The 18,776-nt window shown below is 46.6% G+C and overlaps 1 protein-coding gene across 1 annotated transcript in view; it reads right to left on the bottom strand.

Annotated features, from left to right (window-relative positions):
• The window catches only part of LOC307209973 (dynein axonemal intermediate chain 2-like), an 85,982-nt gene that overhangs the window by 26,646 nt on the left and 40,560 nt on the right, over positions 1-18,776 (bottom strand). The window contains exons 14-16 of the mRNA XM_079965462.1: positions 17,960-18,040; positions 2,683-2,793; positions 783-870 (exon numbers count right to left, since the gene is read on the bottom strand). Of these exons, the coding sequence (XP_079821588.1) occupies positions 783-870; positions 2,683-2,793; positions 17,960-18,040 (280 nt within the window). The remainder of the gene's footprint in view (positions 1-782; positions 871-2,682; positions 2,794-17,959; positions 18,041-18,776) is intronic.

Raw genomic sequence — 18,776 nt, 5'->3', positions numbered from 1 at the left:
GCGCGAGAGGCAAGTTCAAATGTACAGGAGCGCGGGACAGCAGAGAATGAGGATTGGGAACCGGGTCCTAAAGCCCGCAGGAGGCAGGGGGAGGAGCTAAGCGACTCAGCGTCGGAAGAGTCCAGAAAGGGCGATGCCCCAGCGGGCAGGAGGACCCAGAAGAGGAGAGAGCAGCGGAAAAGGTGGAGCAGGGCTAGGATCTTAAACTGGTGTCAGAGGGGAGGAGAATCAGACGGTCTAGGCTTTAAGACGTAGAGCTGCGCGCTACGGCTTTGAAATGGAAACTAAGCCTCAATAAAGACTTTTGTACATTACGACAGCCTAGCGTTGGTCCTCTGTGAGCTGGGACCTAGAGGCAGCTCTGACAGTGGTGCACTTGAAAAACCACCACACAGAAGTGGACAAGGCCCTTGTTTCGTTAACATAGGGTGCTTGAAGGCTTGAGATCTGAGGTCATGTCTTTTATTTGGTTTTTGGGGTGCTCACACAAATCTGCTCTCAGGCTCCCTCTCTCCGACTCCCTCTCCCCTGTCTAGATCCAGAGTCACTCCTCTTAGAGCCATTACTTAGAATTCAGCCCTGGGTCTAGAAATGGCTTCTTTTGACCCTTCCTCACACATGGAGAATAGAGTCTGGGGTCCCATGAGAAAGGGAGCAGTTCTGAGGCTTGTCCCATTGCTTTCAGAACTAAAACAGTCCATGCCTAGAGCAGCCTATAGACCTTGGTCCCTACAGTGAGAAGAGACGGTGTCTCACGTTCCCATATGAGCCTGTTTTCTTACCAGTGGGGCCATAGGCAAAAACAGTAGCGTTGTAGCCAGAGATGACACCTTCAATGAGGCCTTTGGTGGTGGCACGGTAGACCATATCCTGAAAGAGGAGGGAAACAGAAGAGGGTAGCAAAGAAACATCCTGTTTCCAGGAAGGCAGTGGAAACAAATAGCTCAATATGAGGCAGCAGGTGGCAATGACTTTGACTTTTCTCTAACACCACCTACTCTTTGCTGCTTCCAGCATAGTATAACACAGTGGCGTAGTGTGGGGGGTGCAGGGGCTGCCGGCCGCACCGGGCGCAACATCTGGGGGGGGCACGCGCTCGCACTCGCAGCTCTCTGCCCCTACTAAAATCCACGGGTTAGGGGGCGCAAATTACTTGCCTTGCCCCGGGTGCTGACAACCCACCCTACGCCACTGGTATAACAGAGCCCTCCAAAGGCAAGAAGAAACTGCATTCCTTAAGACAACTATTTAGCCATGAATCTGAGTTGGTTTTATGCGGTTTTGCCTTTTTAAAATAAAGCTTATGATGCTTTTAAAATTTACTGAGTAAACGGCCTCAGTCCTGTATGTCTGAAGGAGCGTCTCCACCCCCATCGCTCAGCCCGGACACTGAGGTCCAGCTCTGAGGGCCCTCTGGTGGTTCCCTCATTGTAGGAAGAGAAGTTACAAGGAACCAGGCAGAGGGCCTTCTTGGCAGTGGCACCTTCCCTCTGGAACGCCTTCCCACCAGATGTCAAGGAGATAAAGAACGACACAACTTTTAGAAGGCATCTGAAGGCAGTTTTTAATGTCTGATGTTTGGTTATGTTTTCATATGCGTTGGAAGCCGCCCAGAGTGGCTGGGGCAACCCAGCCAGATGGGCGGTGTATAAATAATAAAATATTATTCTTATTAAGCAAACAAACTGGGATCCAGAGCCAGCCCAATTAGAGACAACACAGGTGATCTCTTGGTGCATCCATTTTTGGGGGGATGTCCTGAAGGAGTATTGTGGCAACCGAAAAAGAATGTCCAGGAGTGCTTCCAAGCTCAGAAAGGATGCTGGATGCAGCCCTCAGATCACACAGTGCAACTGCACAATATCATGGGCAGGATCTACCAGGCTCTGTTTAAGGGAACACTTAAGACTAAAGTTCCCAGGATTCTTTGGGGGAAGCATTGACTCTTAAGGTAGAATAAGAGTGCTCTAATTGATGGCGTGGAGGTGGCCTTGTAGTCATGCGCTCTCACAGTCACTTCTGTCCCACAATGTTCTCTCCTTACTCACTGCTCCTTCTCCATCTCAGCCCCTTACCACCTCTCACTTCAGGAGCAAGAACTGGCAAGATGAATGGCAGATCTCACTCAAGGAGCTCCAGTTTCACAGCAATGTGCAAATTAGCTTGAAATGGAGCCTGCTGAAAGGGGAGCTTGTGGTTTGGCCCAGGCATGCCACCTGCCACCACACCTGAGACAGGTTGGAAGGCAAGGCTGGGGTGTCAGAGGTGCCTTAGATCTGGGACCATACGTTTTACGGCAGATCCGTGTAACACTCCCCCACTTATCTTTCCTAATCAAAAGCAGCTCTGGGGAGGTTGTGATTGGGAACTGAGGAACAGGGAGGAATTGGTTAACCCTTTTTCCTCTGGGAATTTCCCCACTCTAAGCTGCACAGCTGGTTTTTTATTTGTGCCGGGGAAAAGATAAGGGTACTTTACGTTTCTTCTGTTGGGTGAAAAGGGGGAGGGTGATTAAGAACATTAAAAAACACCCCCCACCCCCCGGGGAAATATTTAGCTCTTCCACCCCAGGATCCCTTGGATCAGCCAGGAAACCAATGCATGTGCCTATCGCCACATCACATGTACTTTGGGATCAGGTCCCTGGGTAACTAGGTATACATGTTCGTCCTACTTATTTACCTGGGTAGCAGCAAAATCAAAGGCTACGTCAAACATATAGGACTTCTCTCGTGAGCGGTTGGCGCGGAGCACGTCATCAGGGTCCTCCATTGGGTCCATCAGAACGACCATCTGCAAAAGAAAAAGAAAAAAGTGACGGGATCTTTTTGATGCACATTACACTGGAGAAATGGAAGCAAACCGCAAGGAAGCAGCTGGAAAGCGGAAGAGAAAATGTGTGCACCAGTTCTTACTTGGCCCAGAGGAGAGTCGCCCTGCTGCCAGAGTACCGTGGTACCTTGGTTCTCAAACGCCTTGGTACTCAAACAACTTGGAACCCAAACACTGCAAACCCAGAAGCAAGTGTTCCAATTTGTGAACTTTTTTTGGAAGCCGAACGTGCTCCGTTTTGAGCGTTACACTTCCGATTTGAGTGCCACACTTCCGTTTTGAGTGTTATACTGAGGTCTGTCTGTTCTTGCTATTTATTTTGCGTTTTTGTTTTTGCAGCTCTTTTTTGTTTGTTTTTATGACTGTGTGGAATCCAGTTCAGCTACTGATTGCTTGATTGTGTGACTGCAGTACATTGTTTATTGCTTTCATTTTATGGATCAATGGTCTCGTTAGTAAAATTCATGTTAAGTTGCTATTTTAGGGGTTGTTTTTAAAAGTATGGAACGGATGAATCCATTTTGCATTACCTTCTATGGGAAAGCAGGCCTTGGTTTTGGAACGCTTTGGTTTTGGAACGGACTTCCAGAACGAATTAAGTTTGAGAACCAAGGTACCACTATAACAAGATTTGACCCCTGCTAGAAGGAAGCAATAAAGTGCCATCATGCTGACATCCCTTAGAGCAGTGGTTTCCAAACTTAGGAGCCACCTACAGCCCATAGCCAATGAAATATTGAAGTTCTGCCCAAGGTAGCTGCACCAACTAAAGCTTCTCTGCCTGTTTCTCCCTCCCTGTCTCCGAAATCATGTCCCTCAAGGTACAGAAGCTTTTAATAAGCTGCATAGCACACCAGGATCCCCTGAGACTGCAACTGTGAACTGGATTCTAACTAATTAGACTGCACAGTGGTAATAAGCTGGGAAATACCCAGCAGAATAAAAATCTGCTAGGAGGAGGGTTGGGATCTGATGTGGGGGAGCCTTCTGGGCTGCCTCAGTGCTAACTTATATATCATCACACTAGCCCAGTGGTGTGTTCACAAGCTTGTCACGCCGTGGAGAGGCAGATATCCTCAAAGGGTCTTAGTCAACTGCTACCAGAGCCTTTTAACTGGGTGCACCAGTGATGGAACGCTCAGACTTTCTGCATGCAAAGGATGTTCTCTTTTCCATTGAGCTGCGCAAGGCAGGTAGATTTGACCTGAAGGGCATCAGGAAAACTGGAATGATGGAATAGAAGTGTTAGACAGTGAAATAAAGCAGAATGGAAGTAGCAGAGAGAGAGAGAGAGAGAGAGAGAGAGAGAGAGAGAGAGAAATACAATAGCTATTAGAGCAGGCATGTCCAAAGTCTGTTACGGGGGCCTAATTCGGCTGAATCCGGCCCCCGTGGCAGCCTATTTTCTAGGGTAAAATCCTAAAAAAACCTCACCAACTTCAGTCCCAAAAAACCTCACCAACTTTGGGGTAAAATCCTAAAAAAGGTCAGCAACTTCAATCCTAAAAAAAGTCAACAACCTTGGTTGGCCCTTTGGTTGGTCGGCCCTCACGGCCCTTCACTTCATCAAATCTGGCCCTCTTTGGGAAAAAGTTTGGACACCACTGTATTAGAGCTTCCACACTGGCTGTTATCCTGAATGCAGGTGTTCCACCCACCTGCCTGTGGATCATTAATCTTCCTTTGTGCTTTTCTCTGATCCCTTCCAACCCTAATCTGATATGACAAAGGTGACAGGTCCATACTAGCCGTGCGGATGCCATTGCTGGTCTGAGATCAGGTGTCTGTTTGCTGGGCTTAATCCCAAGCAGATCGGTAGCCACTAAGGGATATGGGTGTGGGTGGGAAAGCGTGTGGGTGTGTATGTATGCATCGCTGAACTGTTGTGCTATGGAGTCAGCAGTGTTGGGAAGGGTATTCAGCCTTGGTTCCTTACTGGCACCTACAATTGCAGACCCTCCAAGTGCCCCTATTTTCCACATTTACAGAAGCCGTCCCAGATTCTGATTTGATCCTGGAATGTACCCACTTTTCCTTAGGATGTCCCTATTTTCATGGGAGAAATGTTGGAGGGTATGGAGTTATGCAACTACACAACCTTTAGAAGACATCTGAAGGCAGCCCTGTGTAGGGAAGTCTTTTAATGTTTTATTATTTTTTTTAGGGTGGCTGGGGCAACCCAGACAGATAGGTGGGATATAAATAATAACATTATTATTGTTGTCATTATAGGACACCTCTATTTTCCTTGGAGAAATGTTGTAAAGTATGTATCTGCTATGGGTTGCAGTGTATTTGGGGATTATTATTTTTTTGCCAGATCCTGGAAAGGGGAATGAAACTATTGGATTTGTATTTAAGGATTTGCTTTCTTTGGGCGGAAATGAGGCTATGGCTAAGTACACACTAAACCATTAAAGGACATCCGTCCCTCGCAAAGAATTCTGGGCACTCTAGTTTATGCTGAGCGTTAATGGGAACTGCAACTGTGAGGGACAAACTACAGTGCCCACAATCCTTTGAAGGGAACAAATGTGCTTTGAATGTGCTTTAAATGCATACTGTGTACCTGGCTAAATGAACTTGAATCCCAGAGAGATTTTACCTCAGTGCTGCAGCTTGGTCTTCCGGGAACGACTGCTAAGGGTTCACCTCACAAGATTTGTCTCTCGGCTTGGGGATGGTTATGTAATGCCAAATGCCAGCCCCTCTTCCTGAGACCTCTGGCACTTAAGAGCTTTCACTGATGATGGGAAGCCACTCCTTTCCCCAGTTCAACCGTTCAGAGACAGAACTGGATACCTGCTACAAAAGTAGCTACCGATGGCACAGTAGATGTCAGCATCTGTCCCCCTGTGAGAGCAGCTTGTCATCCTTGTGTGTGCAGAGATCAGATTGCCCTAGACGGCAACGTTAGGTTGGGTTTCACCATCTCCAAGAGGCCTTAAAAGGGGCCGGTGTGTAAGGCGATCGCCATAGTAGGCAGGCAGCAGATAAAAAGAAAAGGGCGGCTTGGGATAAATTAACCAGCGTGGTATTGCCATATCGCAGAATCGTAGAGTTGGAAGGGACCCTGAGGATCATCTAGTCCAACCCCCTGCAATGCCGGAATATGCAGCTGTCCCGTATGGGGATCGAACCTGCAACTTTGGCATGATGAGCACCACACTCTAACAAACAGATCCCCACTCAGCCAGGGTTACTTTGAGCCAGGGTCAGCCTTAATTACCAACCACGCATGGTTGTTGTGAGGATGAAATGAACATGGAAAGAAACACCTAAGCAGCGCCTTAAGCTCATTGGAGGAAGAATGGGAAGTTGAGTGTGGTAAATAAATAACTAAGGAACATATCTTGGGGATTCCCCAGCATGTCAGAATCTTCCACCAATATTATTCTCCTTTTAAGATCCTTATGCCAGTGTGGTGTAGTGGTTAAGAGCGCTAGACTCATAATCTGGTGAACCGGGTTCGTGTCTCCGCTCCTCCACATGCAGCTGCTGGGTGACCTTGGGCTAGTCACACTTCTCTGAAGCCTCTTAGCCTCACTCACCTCACAGAGTGTTTGTTGTGGGGGAGGAAGGGAAAGGAGATTGTTAGCCATTTTGAGACTCCATTTTGAGACTCCCATAGTCGCCTTTGACTGGACTTAACCGGTCAGGGGTCCTTTACCTTTACCTTTTACCATTCTCTTACATTAATCAGGTAGAAATGGTTGCAAATGGGGCACAAATAGCTCTGAGCAGGCACAGCAGCAAAGCAGAGGGAGGAAGGATTGAGAAGGGGGAAGAACCCAAGACAAAGCGAAGGAGCGACTTTTATCTTTAAGCATTGAATGCAATTCAGTATAGCTGCTCCTCCACCCCCACAACCCCATTTTCCTGCTCCACAATTTCAATTCGTGGTTGGAATCTACATGGAACGGGGTGGAAGGATCCCGCATGCATATGGCATGCTCAGAAATCAGTTGCGGATTTGAATTCCTGACAGGATAAGACTCTAAATACTATGGTAACTCAAACACACATTTCCTCTGGCCTTCAACATTTGAGATGGGTACTGAAATGTAGGTGGGTTCCCACGTGGCAGGACACAGTGATAACACTAATAACTTTCATTGAACTAACAGAACTGGACAACAGGGGCAAAGCAACTGGGCCACTCCCACTCCCAACGTGATTGGTTGTCTAAACTTCCAAGCTGCGAATCATGACTCAGAGTTTAAGGGCCAATGGCAGAGGCCCAGATCCTGAAATGTTCTGTGATTGGATATAGGAACACAGGGGCTCAGAATCCTTAGTCCAGACTTAAGCTCAGGCAAACACAGACCACTGATTACATAACAGGTACTTTAAAGCAGTGCTATTTTTCCAGAAAAAGAGGTGCCAGAACTCACCACGAATGCTTCCCTTGTTCTCTTACAGTGGCAATTGCACCAACCTGAGAGGTGCCAGAAATCACTTTGGCTGATAAAAAAGCCCTGCGTTTAGGCCCCACCCTATTCTTGCATTTTAAATTTGTTTAAAACTGTTTTTAATGTTGTTGCTAATGTTGTTGTGACGCACCCTGGGACAGACATATCACGATTTTAAATAAATTTCTCTGAGGTTAGGGATGTGTTGTCTCCCTCTCCCTCCTTCCTCTCAGGACTGGGATTTGAATGGTTACTCTCTTTCAGGTGGAGCCACAGGTAACTCTCAGCAACAAGAACAGCCTGTGCTGTTGGCAGCTCTCTTGCCCATTGTGCCTGAAGAAGCAGGGCATTGTTTCAGGGGCCATTCATGGGCGCTTTGTGAGCAACGCCAAAAATTCAATTGGCCGGCCTCATAACTTCGCTTGGACAAATGGGCCTCTGTGCGATTCTGTCCTGAGGTTTGTGCAGAGGATCTGAAGGAAGAGAGAGGAAGGTGACCTTCTAGGGAGAGGGACACTGACAAAGAGGATGGCCTCCAACTCCTCTTTCTCCTCCCCTTTAAAACCAACAGACAAAACTCCACCACCACTACTGCATCAGAGGTTAGATCCCCTATCTTTAACAACTGGTAACAATTCAACAAGAAAATCTTTACTCCCATTAACGAATATCCATGCTAGGAAACAAACTTGCCAGTTGATTTCTGCCCATGCTGTATAATGGGAGTTGTTAAAGGCAGAGTAATGAGAGACAGGAAAAGCTGATTGAGAGGAAACTCTGCATCTCTGCATGATTATTTGCTCTGACTAAGCTTCCTCCCAGTCAGCTTTCTCCAGGGGCAGCTAATTCTGCTACATCTTTGCTTTCGGTGCAGTTGGGTCACCCAACCACTCCCAATGCAAAGACATAACATATCAGCCTCAGTTGGTTAGAGCGTGGTGCTGATCAGGGCCGTCTTACCCATAGGTGCTAGGGGTGCGGGGCACCCAGGCGCCAGGCTCTCAGGGGCTCCAGGCGGAGATTCTGGGGCCCGACAGTTGAGTCCGGGGAAGAGCCCACCCGTCGGTCAGAGTGCCGTGGTGGGCTCTTCTGCTGCAGGTGGCTCTGCGCCACAAATTCGGGGGCGACCGAGCCAGCGAGACGCTGAGGTGGCTGGTTGGCTCTGCCCTCCTGCACGCCTGGGACTGGGCAACTGGGGACGGGGGGCGTCGGGCGGATGTTTGCACCCCAGCATCTCATATGCTTAAGACAGCCCTGGTGGTGATAACACCAAGGTGGCAGGTTCAATCCCCATATCGGACTGCTGCATATTCCTGCATTGCAGGGGGGCTGGACTAGATGATCCTCAGGGTACCTTCCAACTCTACAATTCTGTGATTGTATGTATTATTCAGCCTCAGAGGAGGCTGCATCTCTGCATGACCCATTTCTCTAATCTTCCAGTTACAGATAGGTAGCCGTGTTGGTCGGCCATAGTCAAAACAAAATAAAAAAATTCCTTCCAGTAGCACCTTAAAGACCAACTAACTAACTTAGTTGGTCTTTAAGGTGCTACTGGAAGGAATTTTTTTTATTTTGTTTTCTCTAATCTTGTCACCTTTCTTTTGGGGTGGCACTCTCAGAACAGCAAGTCTTGCTAAAATACGAGATCTTTTAAATATAAACAACAACAACCGTGTTTATTAGTTTTGTCCTCTATAGGCTGCAATGCTTGCAGCATTGTCTCACACAGAAGGCCAAATCAAGAGAAATTAAACCGAGCTGAAATATCCGAGCAGAAAATAACTGCAGCCATAAGATTACAAGGAAGAAGAAAGACAAGGATTAACACAGATCAATAACTGCAGGGTATGGACTCCTCTTACAGTGTGTAATTCTGACTCTTTTACATCTCTGAAAGTAAACCTTTGGGCATCAACCAGAACGAAGCATTCCTACCAATTGAATTCTGCTCAGCTATCAGGAGTTTTGAGGGGGAAAGCTAGGAAATGGTTTGTTTGTGTTGCTGTCAAATCTCTCCTGGCCGCTTCTGGACAGACACATCAGAAATTACAGAACACTACAAATGACTTCTACAAATTTTGCTGCAGGGATGGAAAACGGAGGACCTTCAGTCGAAGGAAGCGTCTTCTCAAGACTGTACATAGCCGAGATACGGAATAATCTAAAAGAATCTCTCCTTTGAGGCAGGGCATCCCCTTCCAACATTTCTCTGATGAAAACAGACAGTCCTGGTGAGTGGGTGGGGATGCGAGACTTGCTTTCCACATGTGACGCTTTTAGAAAGCAGCTCAGCTTGCGGGTGGGTGTGTTGTTTACTCGTTTTTTTGTTTTTGTTTTTCCACCTACAGGTTTTATCTCACTGCTGGTCGACAAGCAAATCAAAATGTGTGTATATTTAAATTAATAAGCAAACACAAAGGAATAACATACTTTGCCACCCTTTCTGGATGGAAAACCTCGGGAGGAGAAGTGGCCTCTGGAAACAAAAGGGTTCCTCTTGGGTGACGGAAGAGAGAAATGGGATCCAGGACGAATATTTAAGCAATAAGGCGGATAGTGGTGGGAAGTAGGGGGAGGAGAGAGAGGTGGAGAAATATTGTTAAAAAAGGTGTAGTCATAGGTATATCAGTGTATTCGAATCTGAATTGTCAAATTGTGTTATTATTGTTATTATGGTTTTTGTTGTATGTGTCTTTTGCGGTTGTTCTTGACCTAGACTAGACACCTTCCTGGCGAAAACTCTCTTCTGGGACAGAAGTGGAACATGTTTTGTTTCTGGGTTTTTTTGAAAATAAAATGCTTTTCGGTGAACAGGGATAGACAGATATGAGAAATAACAAACATTCTGAGACCTGGACCGCCAGGGATTGGGCAGGATGAAAGAATGAAAGCTCTCTTTCCTTTTCTCTTGCAGGCCCTGTGAAGTGGTTAGAGAGCTGGGCCTAGGAGACCAGGGTGCAAATCCTGACCCAGCCACGAAGCCTATGGGGTGACCTTGGGCCAGTTACCCTCTCTCAGCTAAACCTACCTCACACGGTTGTTGTGTGACATGTAGAGGTGGGGGAGCAATGTATGCCCCCTTGAGCTCCTTAGAGGAAAGTTGGGCAATCATAAACTAATAATAATAATAATAATAATAATAATAATAATAATTTATTTATTTATACCCCGCCCATCTGGCTGGGTTTCCCAAGCCACTCTGGGCGGTTTACAACAGAATACTAAAATACAATAACCTATTAAACATTAGAAGCGTCCCTAAACAGGGAAGCCTTCAGATGTCTTCTAAAAGTTTGGTAGTTATTTTTCTCTTTGACATCTGGTGGGAGGGCGTTCCACAGGGCAGGTGCCACTACCGAGAAAGCCCTCTGCCTGGTTCCCTGTAACTTGGCTTCTCACAGTGAGGGAACCGCCAGAAGGCCCTCAGCGCTGGACCTCAGTGTCCAGGTAGAATGATGGGGGTGGAGACGTTCCTTCAGGTATACTGGACCGAGGCCGTTTAGGGCTTTAAAGGTCAGCACCAGCACCTTGAATTGTGCTCAGAAATGTACTGGGAGCAAGTGTAGGTCTTTCAAGACCGGTGTTATATGGTCTCAGCAGCCGCTCCCAGCTCTGACTATAATTTAAAACGTACTAATTAAGGACGCAGGTGGCGCTGTGGGTTAAAGCCTCAGCGCCTAGGACTTGCCGATCGAAAGGTCGGCGGTTCGAATCCCTGCGGCGGGGTGCGCTCCCGCTGCTCGGTCCCAGCGCCTGCCAACCTAGCAGTTCGAAAGCACCTCCGGGTGCAAGTAGATAAATAGGGACCGCTTACCAGCGGGAAGGTAAACGGCGTTTCCGTGTGCGGCTCTGGCTCGCCAGAGCAGCAATGTCACGCTGGCCACGTGACCCGGAAGTGTCTCCGGACAGCGCTGGCCCCTGGCCTCTTAAGTGAGATGGGCGCACAACCCCAGAGTCTGTGAAGACTGGCCCGTACGGGCAGGGGTATCTTTACCTTTAATTAAGCCCTGGCCACAGCGAGGGGCTTATGACGAAGCTATTGCCGGTCACAGGCTTGAGGAAGGAGTGGGGCTTATATTTCTCAAAGGGGTCTCTAGTAACCCCTGCATTAGTCCCTGGGAACAGTTCTGGAGCGGTTCCTCCTCCCTGCTTAACCCCCACTTTTTGACTCCAGAGTATTGTTGCCATGACGACAAGTCACTCCCATAAACAATGGGCTGGCATGGCCGATAAGGCATCCAGAGTGAGGCTGTCTCCAAGGCAACCCCCTTTATAGGAGAAGTGGGGGGAGGGAGCCCTCCATTCCGTATCACGGGGGGGGGGGGAGCGGGAATAATCACGATAGGGATCAACAGAAACTTGCATCTCCTCACAAGCGGTCAGCCAGTTCCCATTCTCCAAAGGAACCTTCTTCATTTGAACCTTTTCAGCTCTTACTGTTGCCAAAATGTGGGGGGGGGGGAGGCAGGAGAAGCAGCTGTAGGTCAAAGCAAAGGAAACATTGAGGCACAAGGATTAGAGGAATTGCAAGGCTGCATTTTAATGTTTTAATATTTTAATGCTGTATTTTAATCTTGTTTTTTAAGTTGTATTTCAATCAACTTTTTTTTATTATTGGTTTTTAGCCGCCCTGGGGAGGGTGGGGTATAAATAAAAATTATTATTATTATTATTATTATTATTATTATTATTATTATTATTGAGCCCTTTGGCCATTTATGATCATCAGCATCCTAACCCTGGCCACACGAGACTCGTATCCATGTATAACACGCTCACATGCAGTGATTTCTTGGATGCATGTCCCTTCCGTGGAGGAAATCTACAGCGGCTGCATGCTGCTCTACTGTATATTATCACCAGGTCTGCTTTTGTCACAGCTACTGTGGACTTTCTACCATGTATACATGCAGTGAAACAGACAGATAACTATGTACACTTGATTCCGACAGGGGTAGCGGTGTTTGTCTGCAGCAGCAAAGGCGAGGCAGGGTCCTGCGACATCTTCAAAGCTTACTAGCCTCTAGTTTTTAGTTTATAGTCCGGTGGGTCACGGGACTCTTTGTTGTTTTAAAACAAACATGGATTCCCCACAGGCAGGCAGAAATAATAGTTTGGCTGTAAACAGCCCCATTATCCCAGACTCAATATTCTGGGTGTAGACATTTGCCAGCCTTTATCCTATCCTGAACCTGTTGGACTAAATACGCCCTCTTATATACAACCTGTAATATTCAGCTCAGCAAATTTTGGATTTCCATCTCCTCCTTCCCAGGTTTGCTATCCTTTCAAGACAACTCTCATGTTCTTCCTTCTTCATTGCCTGTCCTACTTGATTCTATCTAACTTACAATCCCACTACAATGGTACCTCGGTTTAAGAACAGTCCAGTATAAGAACGATTCGGTTTACAAACTCCGCAAAACAGGAAATAGAGTTCCAGTTAGCGAACTTTAACTTGGTCTAAGAACAGAATCCAAATGGTGGAAGGGCACAGGTGACGGGAAGCCTCATTAGGGAAAGCACACCTCGGTTTAAGAATGGTTTTGGTTTAGAAAGGTTCCTGCCTCATTGTTGCATCTCCAACAGATATCACTACAGTTTTTATACATTTTTGCCAGTCTGACCTGGGTCAGGTACCACAAATTAAGTTCATAAACCGAGGTACCACTCTACTCTCAAATTGCCTACTGCCCCCTTCCATCCTTAGCTTGTTTCACAAGAATGTAGGAAAGGTGAAAAACCAACCGATTTATAAATTCCCCAAGCTATACCTGTTCTTTCTTCCTTCCTTCCTTCCTTCCTTCCTTCCTTCCTTCCTTCCTTCCTTCCTTCCTTCCTTCCTTCCCTTCCCTTCCCTTCCCTTCCCTTCCCTTCCCTTCCCTTCCCTTTCCTTTTTAAAAAACACACCTTCTGTTTTCCTGATGCCCCAGCAACATTCTGATTATGACTTTTCCTTTTCATTTGGATAGCATTAAAATTATATTATTGGAGCCAAAACTCAGAGGGATCAGACAGAAGCATACAGCTGCAATCAGGGGCAATTTTCTGGGCTAGCCTAGGGGACATGAGCTCCAGGTCTCTTGGATAGGACCCAGATCTCCTTCCCCAGACCCCCTTTAAAAACAACAGGTTTTTAAACAATAATCCTTACAAAGCAGCTGAGCAAAGCACTGTGCCAGTCTAACCTCAATTTCTTGCCATCTTAAAATGCCAGAGTTCCTGCCACATGTACCGTACTAGGTGCAGAAAACTCTGTCTGTGAGTTTAAGGACTATTTACAAAAACAATATAAGTTGTATGAATGTTAAGTATCTGCACGATTTAGAAAATCTCAGTTCCAGCAAATAGATTTTGTAAAATAGAAAATTAAGTTATAAGTAAGAAAAGGTCGAAATTTAAGGCAACAATATGTTTAGATTTAAGGTATGAGTAAATGATAAAAATTATCTTAAATTTAGAAGTATAATATTTGGAAAGTACAAAATAAGGTATGAAACAAGGTAATAATTTGCTGATATTTTTAATATAAATAATGCAGGGTAAAGGAGATGTGAGGAAGTCCAGTTAGTTATATATAAAAAAAATGTATTGAATGGTTGGTTTTTTTCTTTTTCTTTTTTCTTTTTTATTTCCTTTTTTCTATATGGTTTTTTGGTGTATTTGTTCTGGCTTTTTTGTGTACTATTTTTTGGTGAAGGGATCTTGTATGAAAATTTAATAAAATATTTTTTTTTTTAAAAAAAGAAAACTCTGTCTGTGAAGGAAAGGAACAGACTGCACTGCACGTCTACACAAGGATTGAGTGAAGCACAGAGATTGGAATTTGGGCTTTGTAAGCCTCTTAAGAGTTTGGTGTGGGAGCTGTAGACTTCGGCTGTCCATTGAAGTGAATGAGCTGTGCTTTCACCTACAGTCGTACATTGGTTGTTGAACACCTTGGTATTCATATGTTTCAGCTCCTGAATGATCGAAACCTGGAAGTGAGTGTTCCGGTTTTTGAACTTTTTTTGGAAGCCGAATGTCCAATGCAGCTTCCACTGTTGTTTCCGGTGCGCCTGTGCAATCAGAAGCCGCGCCTTGGTTTCCGAACGTTTCAGAAGTTGAATGGACTTCCGGGACACATTCTGCTCAAAAACCAAGGTACGACTGTATTCTCAACTTCTATGTATTCTATGTAAATGAACTCAAATATTACAAAATGTCAAGAAGCCCTGAGTGACCATCTTTCAGAGGGAACCTAACATATCCAAGTCCAGCCCTTCTGCAGCATCTTATAACTCAGAAAAGTGGGCTGAGTGTAACAGTATAATGAGCATTAATCCCTCTTTAAAGCTGCCTTTATCTGTTTTGGAAAACACACACACACACACACACACACACACACACACACACACACACTAATCTGCCTACAGTTCCAAGAAGATCCAGGAAGGCTCTGAATCGCCCAGACATGATGCAATTCCTCAAACCAAAGCAAATGTAGCACACGGACGCAACAGCTTGGCTCCCCCCGGGGACTGTCTGAGTCTCAGGAGCCAAGTTTGCAGAGTCAATTGCAGCCAGCATTTCCCAGCAACTCTCAAGGGGAGTCCTAGAATATCCTTCTAATCAGCAGACCTAATTTCTCTCCTGACTCCCGCAAACAGGGAGACAAGCTGGGCTCCTTAGCAGCTGCTAATGAGAATGTTCAATGGCACAGACCAAGTCCAGAGACGGTGTTGCAGAGAACTGGGAATCTCAGCTTACCTTCTGCACTCTGAGGAACCATAGGATGACATAGAGTTATGATGAAAGACACCAGCACACCCATGAGAAACGCTACGGAAAACATTCAGCTCAGGAGGAATAGAGCAGGCCCACACACACTTGTGGATGGCAAGGTGTCGCCCTTAAGCCCAGCACAGTGCAGCTCCAAATGGCAACTATTAGGAAGTGAAGATGGAAGAAGCAGATGAAACAGAGAGAGCAGGTAGAAAAAGAGGGGCAGTTCATAGGAAATCTAGGAAAGAGGAGACTCTGCAGAAGTCAGTGAAGGAGCCGCTGGGGCAATGTGAACATTGGTGTGCAACTGAAGTAGCCAACCAATAGTTCAGCATCTGGGGCCTCAGGCAATTGCTTCCATCTGGTACGCAGGCTGAGACCCTACCTGCCTGTAGACTGTCTCACCAGAGTGGTACATGCTCTGGTTATCTCCCGCTTGGACTACTGCAATGCGCTCTACGTGGGGCTACCTTTGAAGTGACCCAGAAACTACAACTAATCCAGAATGCGGCAGCTAGACTGGTGACTGGGGGCGGCCTCCGATACCATATAACACCGGTCTTGAAAGACCTACATTGGCTCCCAGTACGTTTCTGAGCACAATTCAAAGTGCTGGTGCTGACCTTTAAAGTCCTAAACAGCCTCGGCCCAGTATACCTGAAGGAGCATCTCCACCCCCATCGTTCAACCCGGACACTGAGGTCCAGTGCAAGAAGTGAGGACACAGGGAACCAGGTAGAGGGCCTTCTTGGCAGTGGCACCCACCCTGTGGAACACCCTCCCATCAGATGTCAAGGAAATAAACAACTATCTGACTTTTAGAAAACATCTGAAGGCAGTCCTGTTTAGGGAAGTTTTTAATGTTTGAAGTTTTATTCTGATTTTAGTGCTCTGTTGGAAGCCGCCCAACATAATATTATTATTATTATTTGTGCCACATGGCAGAGTTGGCCTTGCACAGAAAACAGTTTAATCCCCAAATGCTTAGTGACAGTTTCCACAACTGTGCTCATGGGAACTTTTGGATTCCTCATTTGGAAACCAGCTACCGCGAACAATCATCCCTGAAAAAAGCAAAGACGCTGAGTTCATCAGCTCAAGAGAGGGGCAGCAGCCAAGCCCAGGGTGAACCCAGAGTGTGCCTTATTGTGCCCCCAAATCCACTGCAAGATGCAGCAATTCCTCAGCAAGCAAGCCGATTGGGAAAGGGATCTCTGCAGATATAAAGTCTGGTCTATGTCATCCCTGCTACCTGGGCTCAAGCATATACACAGCTTTTAAAAATAATATCATTAGTCCAAAGCCCACTATTACTTGATTTCTCAGCAATCTCCTTCCCCTGCAATGATAATCTTCAGTGAAAAGTCACTATGATCCCCCTTTCTCATTCACTTTAACATTTGCCAGTGTTCCCACACTTTCAGGGCTTCATTTGAAGGAAGGCCAAGCCTACTTTCCGTGCCACTGTGCCTAACCTTAAGAATAAAGAGGAGAATTCATTTGTAACCTTCAGTAGCTGACAAGGCAGGTCAGGAAACAAGAAAGTGAGTCCAAGGCTCACCAAGAGGAATACAAGTTCATGGCCCCATCATCTTTGGAGGGGCTGAAGTCTGTGGCACCTGCTTAGCAGGAAACATAGAAATGTAGAGTTTGACGGGACCACGAGGACCGTCTAGTCCAGCCCCCCCGCAATGCAGGAATCTTTTGCCCAACATGGGTCTCAAACCCACTACCCTGAGATTAAGAGTCTCACACTCTACCAACTGAGCTATCCCTCCAGGAAGTAGCTCAGAACACGTGTCTGCATTTGAGAGATCCCAAGATCAGTCTCAGGCAATTGAGTTAAGAGGACTAGATAGGAGGGGATGGAGGACAGCCGCTGCCTGATTCATTGGAGACTTCCTAGTATCCAATAATGGACTAGATCAGGGGTTCTCAACCTGTGGGTCCCCAGATGATGTTGGACTACAACTCCCATCATCCCTGAGCTAGCTGGGGGTTATGGGAGTTGTAGTTCAACAACATCTGGGGACACACAGGTTGAGAAAGGCTGGACTAGATCAATGGTAGCAAGCATGGTGCCCTTCAGATGTTGCTGGACTACAATTCCCAAGAATCTCAGCCAACATGGTCAAAGGCCAGGGATGATGGGTACTGTAGTCCAAGCGTAGTCTGGAGGGAATTGTATTGGCTACTACCAAGCTAAATGAACCAATAGGATAACCAACAGGCAAAGCAGCTTCCTCTGCTTCCTATGTGGGATGCATCTTCCAGCCTTCGAGATGATGCACCAGAACTTCTGGATCAGAGGTCACGTTGCCCAGGCAGCTTGGAGCCTCAGGGACCCTCTTTATGCAACAGATTACTCCCTTCAGCAGCCCTGAACTCTTGGTGGATATTGCACCACCAAAGTGTTGGTGTTGACCTTTAAAGCCCTAAACAGCCTTGGTCTAGTATACCTGAAGGAGCATCTCCACCCCATCGTTCTGCCTGGACGCTGAGGTCCAGCACCAAGGGCCTTCTGGCGGTTCTCTCACTGCGAGAAGCAAAGCTACAGGGAACCAGGCAGAGGGCCTTCTTGGTAGTGGCACCCACCCTGTGGAACGCCCTCCCATCAGATGTCAAAGAGATAAACAACTACCTGACATTTAGAAGTTTTTAATGTGTGACATTTTAATGTATTTTTAATCTTTGTTGGAAGCCGCCCAGAGTGGATGGGGAGACCCAGCCAGATGGGCGGGGTACAAATAATAAATTGTTGTTGTTGTTGTATTTCAGTGACCTGTGCTGCATTATGTGTGTGTTTGTGTTTAAATTATTGAAACCCATCTGCATAGCTTGTCCTTGATGCTGGATTTCAAAGCCCCATCTCAAGAACTCATCCAGCACCATCCCCAGTCCCCTTCCCACCACTTTGCAAGGCATCAGGAAAGAGGGCCCCATGGTACCTGATCATCCACTTTGTGAGCTATGAGCGTGGCTCCTTCTTCCAGCTCTGCCAAGCTGACCGGCCGTATGCGAAGAGCCACCTAGAATACAAAGAGGAGATGGAATATGAGCTACAGAGAGATTCCACCCCTACTGATTCAAGGAAGATGAGGAGGAGAAGGGGGTGGGATGGGGAGAGAGAGAGAGACGCATAGCACCTTCATGGGAGTCATGGCTGTTCAGAGACAAAAAGCATGAAGAAAGTTCCTTCCACTTCTGAACTTTCTTCGGTCAATTTCTTCCACCACCGCCCTGCCCAGTGCGCTTCACCTGAGCATCGCCTGTTTAGAGAGAGAACCTGCGTCTCTCAGAGGCCTTGGCAGGCAGCCACACACAGACAATTACAGTCTTTTTCCCTGGATGAAAGGAAACACTGTCCAGAAAGCAGCATCTCTGGCTTCAGACACCGCTGAGCCATGGGTCTACAGAAGCTGCTGCAGCCACGTGAGCCAGCAAGGTTCATTTCTTTTCCCCACTCGCCCTCTAAAGACAACAGCCCAGAGCTGCAAGATGTTCCGTCACTGGAGCTGTTTGTTTACCAAAATGCCCACTTTCTCATCACATGATGTCCAGAATTTGGAAGAAAGGCTTTCAGGACACAATCTATAGGGTATACTTTCTAGGCAAGACTGTACCTTGGCGTCTGAGAAGTTAAAACACATCTGGTTTTAAATCAAACACAGCAGCTCCTGAAAAAAACAGGCCTTATTCTTATGTTGGGTTCAGTCTGAAAGATCTGCTTGTTTCTTATTCTTCCTGCAACAGAAATGCCCTTAA

The sequence above is a fragment of the Podarcis cretensis genome (genome assembly GCF_951804945.1).
Source record: "Podarcis cretensis genome assembly, chromosome: 2".
NCBI classification, from domain to species: Eukaryota; Metazoa; Chordata; class Lepidosauria; order Squamata; family Lacertidae; genus Podarcis; species Podarcis cretensis.
Note: the sequence above shows the minus strand (reverse complement) of the source record. Positions and strands in the feature narration are given on the sequence as shown.